The sequence below is a fragment of the Lactuca serriola genome, chromosome 8, assembly GCF_051521515.1.
Source record: "Lactuca serriola cultivar US96UC23 chromosome 8, Lser_US96UC23_V15, whole genome shotgun sequence".
NCBI classification, from domain to species: Eukaryota; Viridiplantae; Streptophyta; class Magnoliopsida; order Asterales; family Asteraceae; genus Lactuca; species Lactuca serriola.
In genome coordinates this window covers 229,813,534-229,822,003 of record NC_136415.1, presented here as the reverse complement: position 1 = coordinate 229,822,003, position 8,470 = coordinate 229,813,534, and the positions used below count along the sequence as shown (strand labels likewise).

General features: G+C 38.3%; 1 protein-coding gene across 1 annotated transcript; it reads left to right on the top strand.

The window, feature by feature from the left end:
• The first annotated feature begins 3,092 nt into the window (after window positions 1–3,092).
• Window positions 3,093–3,890, top strand: LOC145068762 (uncharacterized). The gene has a single exon (XM_079015759.1). The coding sequence runs from the start codon at window positions 3,228–3,230 to the stop codon at window positions 3,750–3,752; it is 525 nt and encodes a 174-aa protein (XP_078871885.1). The 5' UTR covers window positions 3,093–3,227; the 3' UTR covers window positions 3,753–3,890.
• Window positions 3,891–8,470: the final 4,580 nt, after the last annotated feature.

Here is an 8,470-nt window from a genome sequence, read left to right as displayed (position 1 = left end):
CTTTTACATATAAATGTACAAGATAAAATTATGTTATTAACTTAGTGTTAGCTGGTTATATCTTGCCTTATCGATGGTAGCTTTTGGGAGGATAATAATCATAACATATTTTCTCTTACATTGTTTTCACATCTTTCTTTCTCAATATCAATAATTTTTTTAAAATTGTCAATGAGTCACCAAACATGATGCAACCCATTTAATTAGACAAAATTGCAAAAATGGTCCCTGTGGTATGCATATTTTTGGGGTTTTAGTCTAAACCATGACTTTTTTGGATTGGTGGTCATTTTGAGGTAGTTTGCTTGGGATTATGGTCCTTCGGTAACTGAAAAGACTAAAATACCCTTCTGATATATATATATATATATATATATATATATGTTTTTTTCTATTTAATTTAAAGTTTTATTAATAAAAAAATATAGGACCTCTCTCTCTCTCTCTCTCTCAAACCAAAAAAACCCACCTGAGTATCATCTTCTTCCCACTGGTTCGTCATCTTTTCACCATTGACATACCACCTGCAACCTCGTATTGCAACCTCGTATTTCTTACAGTTCATCGACAACCAACACCCCCTTCGCATCATCATTCTCATCGTCTGCCACCACACTCTTAAACTAGATCTGCAAATCAGAGATAAAACTCACACAAGTTCATATTTCTTCAACTGGGTTTACAACATTTTCATCTCCTTTGAGTGTGTGTTTTTCCAGTTTCGTGTGTGCATTTAACTTAGATCTCAAAACTTCGATTGTGTATGGAGATCAACTTTGATTTATGCTATTCCTCCCCCTTTCTTCTTAAGAACCCTAATTTCTCTGATGGTGGTGGTCTGGTGGTGTTGAGAAAATGGGTTAAGAGATGTGACAACTTGGTGGTAATAAAAAGTCTAATATGTTCTTGAGTGAAGATGGAGCCCTAATCGTGTGTATTACTGATGATGAACAACATGGACAGAAGCCCTTACGCAGGTCTGGATTTCTAACCGATAATAGGAACAGAGGTGAGTTTGGGTTTGAAATTCAAGGCATTGTTTGAGTTTTGTGGATTCCGATATGGTATTCTTCCTTCACCAAGGAAGTAAAAGAAATCACCCAACCCTCCATCATTGATGAGCACACAAAAATTAAGAACAGGCAACATGTTGTGATCGATTCTTCTTCCTAGCACCATTAACAGATTAATCCTCGATGGAATCGCATCTCACTGATGGATAATTGATTTGTTCCACATGACTACATCTCCGACTCTATGCACCGCCATATCCACCACTGATTTGCATCTAATTCTTCATCATCGTTATCTGGTCCTGATGCCCCTAGTCAAATGGTGGAGATCAAAGTGTCAGATTAGGAAAAAGAAGGAATGGTGGAGAGGAGCGAAACTTAATTGTTACCGATGGAGGCTCTGTTAAAGGTGGATGCTTGGTCTCGACAAAGATGGTGATTCCAATCTGGTAAGGGGATGAACTTAGAGACAAATTGGAACATTGATCGATATATATATATATATATATATATATATATATATATATATATATATATATATATATATATATATATATATATATAGAGAGAGAGAGAGAGAGAGAGAGAGAGTCATTTTTTGTATTTATTAATTAATTATAAAATAGTTTTAAAAAAATTGAAAAATAAATATATTAAGGGTATTTTAGTCTTTTCAATTTGGAGAGGGACTTTTTCCACATATAAACTAGCTCAAAAGGACCACCAATCCAAAAAAGTCATGGTTTGTACTAAAATCTCAAAAATATGCACACCACATGGACCATTTTTACAGTTTTGTCTTTTAATTAATACTAAAAAAATATCCATTTGAATCCAAGAGTATTTAAATTTGTGACCTAACTTATTCGATCCACACTTATTTTGCAAGTTCTACTAGTGAACATTATGATTCTATTGGGAAAAAATGAAAGAAAAACATCATTATAGCATGGTTTAATTTTTTTTTTAATGATAAATAAAGTTGATTTATTAATTTTAAACAACAAAATAAAATTTTCATCTTTATTAATAAATATTACTAAATAATTAATTATAATTATAATTATAATTTTATTTAAATAATATATCAAGTCCATATGATAATTTTTATAGATCACATCAATTAACAAATAATGTAGTTTAATGATTTAGTTTTTTCATAGGTAAATGACTTTAAATAGTAATCAAAGGTATTCAAATTTAACCAACACTGTTTTTTCCTTACATATTTGCTCATTAAATTTATTTCAACTATTCAAAAAAGAGTTGTATTATCGGTTGTTACAGGTAGTATTATCTTTTATTTTTTGAAAATATAAAAGAAATTGAATGGACAAATATGTAAAAAGTACTGTTGGCTAAATATAAACACAAATGTTACCCTATTAAGTAATTAACCCTTTAATATAAAATAAGGCTTATAGTTTGGTTATATTTCCGTATACCCTATTTTTGGAAAAGTAAATTTTAGCTACTAAGCAAACCATAGCAACCAAGTATACGAAGTTGATCAAGCTCCTATCGATCTTCAACCAAAGCAAAGCATCTAAGGGGGTGTTTGGATTAGATTTTTAGCTTATTGCTTATAGCTTATGTGTGGTGGGAATAAGCAATAAGCATGGGGAGGGATGCTTATTAAAATTAGCTTATTTAGCCTAATAAGCTAGATTTTATCCAAACACTTAAATTAGCTTATTGTAGGAATAAGCAATAAACACCTCCTTTTTCCTATCCAAACACCCCATAAATCATCTAAATATTAGCGATGTTACTATTTTACGATTCGATGTTACCATCATATCCCGAACTCACCAAAAACCATCTAAATAATATTAGGGTCAATTTACCTAATATGAAATCATGATTTTTAACTACTTTCCTTCAAACATTCCTTAAACTAATTATTTTAAATCGCAAATCACTTTCTAAAATTCCTTAACTAAAATTTGACTAAAAAGTCAAAGTTAAAACCTAACTAAGATTGACTGCAAGATCCGACCAGTCACCTGTCAAACCGGACTACGTCGTTTTAGGTGCACCATCCTTCGCCTCCCAACTTTTACGGTTTCAAAGAGAAGAAAATATTTCAAAATTGGTGGCACACATCACAACGTAAATACATTCCCCCTGTGGCCTCTCTCTCCATACACATAGTAGATCTCAACGCAGAGTATCCTCCATTAACAAAATCTAGAAAAAGAAAGTAAAGTTCAGATGGGACAGAATGGTAACGTACTGTGCTACCAATCGCCGTCGTCGCCGGCGGCTAAGTCTCCTCCCAATCCTTCATCTCTCTTGCAACTAATTAGCAAAAGACGAACAAGTATTCTTTTAGCTTTCTTGGTCTGTGCAATCCTCTTATCATCATGGAGTCTCCTTAATTTCTTATTGTCATGGTACGGATCCGTTATAACAACTTCGCCGTCGTCTCCAGTTTGGTGGCCGGCGATCTATGCTTCGGTGACGGTGGGTTTGATCTTTGGTGTTTTGGCAATGGCGGCCGCTTTGGTTGTGGCGGTGCCGGCTACGGTGGTGATTTGGATATCTGTTTTGGTTTTAATGACTTTTTGTGGGAAGCGGAGGGAGTGGGTGGTGGAGGAGGGGAGGAAGTTGACGGTGGAGATGAGCCGGACGGTGGGGATGGTGGTGATTAAAGAAGGGAACTTGGTGGCTGCTGTGTGTGCTGTTTTTGGGTACTTTGTACTTGTTAGATATGGAGGAGTCGAGCATGGTTTGTAAATTGTAATTTTGTTTACTAAAACCTTCGTTTTTAATTGTATATAATTAATATATTCATTCTTTTAAAAATTGTATAGCTCTATTTTTGGTATATGATGAAATCGAATTGTGGAAGATTAGAAATGAGAGTAGTATAACAGGCAAAAGAAATCAGTCGGATCATAGGGCTGACTAGATTAGACATTTAAACACGAAGTATCTAAGCCTATCAATATTATCAATATCATCACAAATTCACGATAACATTTTACAATATTTATATATATATATATATATATATATATATATATATATATATATATATATATATATATATATATATATATATATATATATATATGTATAAGAACAAGTCGTCTTACCATTAGTAGACCTCATTCACGAAGCCGGTCTATAAGCGGGGTATAAGGTCACTGCCTATAAAATGACAGTTTAATGGGTATCCACTCTCACCCACCGCTTCCTTGATTGGTGGAGGGTCGTTAGCCGAACAGGTAGGACAATGACTAAAATTCTCCCTTTATTAAAAGTATTAATGATAAATACTAAGTACCTAAACACTTATAAATTCCCAATCTTAGTCACTTAGGAAAATGTGAATTTGGTGCTAACCCATGAAATTACACTTTGCACCCTTGTTAAGTCGTTTGTGGAGCGTGTGTGGTTAACCGGCACACTAACATGGGACTGACAAAGTGTGGCAAAGGGTGACTTAAGTTTTATCATAGATCAGTGGAGCGTGTGTGGTTAACCGGCACATTGATTGGGTGATAAAATTAAGGGTACCAAGTCAATTTGCATGGTTATTCACACCTTGTTTGTGATCCTCGGCATACCAGTCACAAAATTGAGAGGGCACAATCGAGATTCAAACATGCCATTGAAAGTTCAATGTATCTCAAACGATCTAGGAGTTTCAAATCCAATTAAAACTTAATTATATTTCGTTTTTCATGGTGGAAATTGGTAAATCATCATTTACCTACCTTCAACTATTTTATAACTTGGATTACGACATCCCTCTTCCAGTTATAAATAGGTTGTTGGGTCTTAGCCTTAATATTTTATATTGGGTGTTATATTAAGGACTTTAAATCAACTAAACTTGAATATCTCCCAAAAGATGTCTAGTTCAGACATCTATGATATTCCCAAATCTCTTGGAACTTCACTTCCTCCACCTCCTCCAATTATTCTCCCTAACCCACAAGTTCAAGGTCACTCAAGCCCTATTGGCAAGGCAAGGTCTAGGTGTGATCACATCTTGGAGATGAAGTCACATATTGACAAGCCGGGAGAGTTGGGTGTCAAAGTCTTGAGAAAGTTGGTGGTTCAATCACTTTCTAAGTCACATAGTGAGTTCCTTTGGGACTCCTATGAAACAGATTATGACAAGACCCTTAATGATCTTATCGATTTCCTTGGTACTGTTGAATCAGCAATGATTTGGAAGGCTAGTAAAGCTAATTTGATTAGAAGATCGACTTCCCAAAACCTTATGGACATTGACAATGATGACACTGGAAATCCAGAAAAAAACATTCTCTTCCCAATGGAAAGAGATTGGCCATAGTTAACTCGGTTGACCAAATGGTAAAGAGAAAAGCTAAGTCTGTGATAGTCCCATGTACTGTAACACCGTAAAAATTTACAATAAATTTAAACTTTTCAAAATACCCCCATATTCATAAAAGCATTACAAAAAGGTTTTCATTTCATTTAATATCAGAGTATCCCAGAACATCAACATAAAATTTGAGGAGCGGTACGATCACGCCTTTGCCTTGCCACAATCTCCTGAGTTACCTGAAACATTACATTGAAACTGTAAGCTCGAAAGCTTAGTGAATTACCCCCAAAATACCACATGCAACACATATGCCTTTCCAGGCCATAACTCTATGGGATCTTCCGATCCGAATGTCTCAGGGGACTTCCGTCCTAAACCTGGTAGGCCTTCCGGTCCTACCCATAATGACCTTCCAATCCATACTCTATTGACCTTCCGGTCCATGCTCCATTGACCTTCCGATCCATAACATACAGTTCATACATACATACAGTTCATACATGACATATACAGATCACATATCATAAGACAACCTATATCGCATACTCTTCGTAACTCATAAGACCTCCCTGTCATACATATATCTCATACTCATATCGCAATCCTACTCATACGAATCACATAACATCTATCAACTTAGCTAATACTTCTCATGGTAACTAAGACCTTCCGGTCGCACATATAACTCCTACTCATATCGCATCCCTACTCATACGGATCGCATATCATATAATTACTTATCCACAGCACATAATACCTTCCGGTCACACGTATATCTCATGCTCATATCGTAGCATAACCCTACAGTAAAGTAATCAACAACTATCCGGCTTTCCATTCGGTAAAGGGGGCCGGCCTTGGTGCCTTAGACCCCATCGATATAGTGAGGATAGCTCACCTGCAACTGCCGACATGAAGGATTAAGACCACGCTGCTCCAACCACCAGCACGAACTCCACTGATCATTACCAAATAACCAAACCAATAAATACCAATAATTACCAAAATACCCCTGGAAGTCAAGTTGGTCAACCCTTGGTTAAAGTCAAAGTCCTCAGTCAAAGTCAACCTTCCTGACTGACTCTACTCGCCGAGTCAACCCGCTGACTCGTCGAGTCCCTATACTCTAAGAAATCCCATATCACGACTCAACTCGCCGAGTCAACCCGATGACTCATCGAGTTCCTATGCTCTGAAAACTCCCATGCCTCGAATCTACTCGCCGAGTCACCCCGAGACTCGCCGAGTCCAAGAATCCTCGAGTCCCATCCCGTTCAACACACGGAGTCGTCCCTCGACTCACCGATTCATGACTTATCCAGAAAAGTTAGGGTCCCACGACCAGACTCGCGGAGTCCAAGAACAGACTCGCCGAGTCCAAGGCAATCTTCAACAGACTCGCCGAGTTGTTCTTCAAACTCGTCGAGTCCATGCTCATGTTCATACAAGTCGCCGAGTACCTCTAGTTCTTAACGCATACAGTGGCCTTCCAAGTCATGTAAGGGCTCCAATCCATAGATCAACTCTTCTACAAGCCATCCATCACGTAAAGTGGCAAACTTTACGTGAATCCAAAGAGATCTAAGCCATAAACATCCAAGGCTAAGGTTTGGGACAAGAAGGTTTCACCAACAACTCAAGGACAGGGACTTTATGCACTTCTGAATCATCTCAATCCCAGATCTGAGGTAGCAACCTCAGATCCATCCTCCAAACCCAACATAACACTAGATATGCTCCCAAAACTTCCACAAACGATAGATCTAGATGCATAAAAGCTCAAGCAACGAATTATTACCTCAAAAGAAAGCTCCAACTGAAGAATAATCCCAATCTCTGCAAAGCCCCTTGCTCCAATCCTCTAAATCTTCAAAATCTCTTCACCAATCACTTCTCAAAGCTCCAATTTGCTCTCCAATGCTCTCACCAACGGATCTAGGGTTTTCTGGACTTCAAAGGGGGCTAAGGGGACTGAAGGGAGGGCATTAAGTCCTTTAAATAGGGTGCAATCCCGAAGATTAGGGTTTTGCTCTCTTCAGCACTAACTCACCGAGTCTACCCATGGACTTGCCGAGTTGACCATCCTTATTTACACTTTGAACCCTGAACTTTCACTTCTGAACCCGGGATGTTACAATTCTCCCCCACTTAGATTAGGCTTCGTCCTCGAAGCCTGCGGCAACACAATTCCAAAAAAAAACTACTCCCGTAAAGCATCTCCTGACATTAACCGACCCAGGTTCCTCAAAACACTACCACAGAACCCCAAAACCCAACTCTTCCCTCTGCGGTGTCCTGACAACCGCCTCAAGCCGGCCACCGGCTCCTTCCTCTGACAACCATACTTATCAACCAAACACCACCCAATGACACTTCAATCATTCCGAACCACAATGATCACTTGCCTCTTACCAGCTAGATATCACCACGAACCACCAGGTCTCGACCCGGTACCCCACTGTTATCCCTTTCTTTTCCTGGCATTACTTTTACCTAATCCGCTGCTGAGACTTATCCCGCTCCCTTTCTGAATCCAACACTTTTTCCTTCCGTGCTGACAGGATGACACTTCCTTCAGCTCCTGAGCAACTCCCATGAGTTCTCTTCTGCAATTACATACACATGCTGAACTTGCTCCAACATCCTTGGGTTGGAAAAACCCAACATACTGAAGACACCCTCAAACATCCCTCGGGATGAATTACCACTTCGTACATAAGCTCCTGATCACAACCACCCTGAGAATCCAAGGTTCTATCCTTACATCCCTTCCGAACTCCTCTGGTTCTACATTACCAGAAATCCTTCCAGTAATTGTGTCTTAGCGGGACCCTCCAGTCCCCTAACTCTGGTAAACCTTCCGGCCTTAGTAGACATCCAACTCAAATGTACTTCCATACCACTTGCACAATCACAATGCCCAAACACCATATTGACATACTTTCAATCCCTCATTCTCGCTACTGTTTTCACTTCCGTGATCCAACACTCCCCTCCTCGGAGCCATATACCTTTCCTTTTCCTTATATAAGGTAGTCCACCAGTCAACTTCGTGACTTCAACCAAGTGCCACAACACTCCTATACCACTCTACACCATCACTTGCAAATTAACAACTACCACATTCATCATACATGCTCTGAATCTG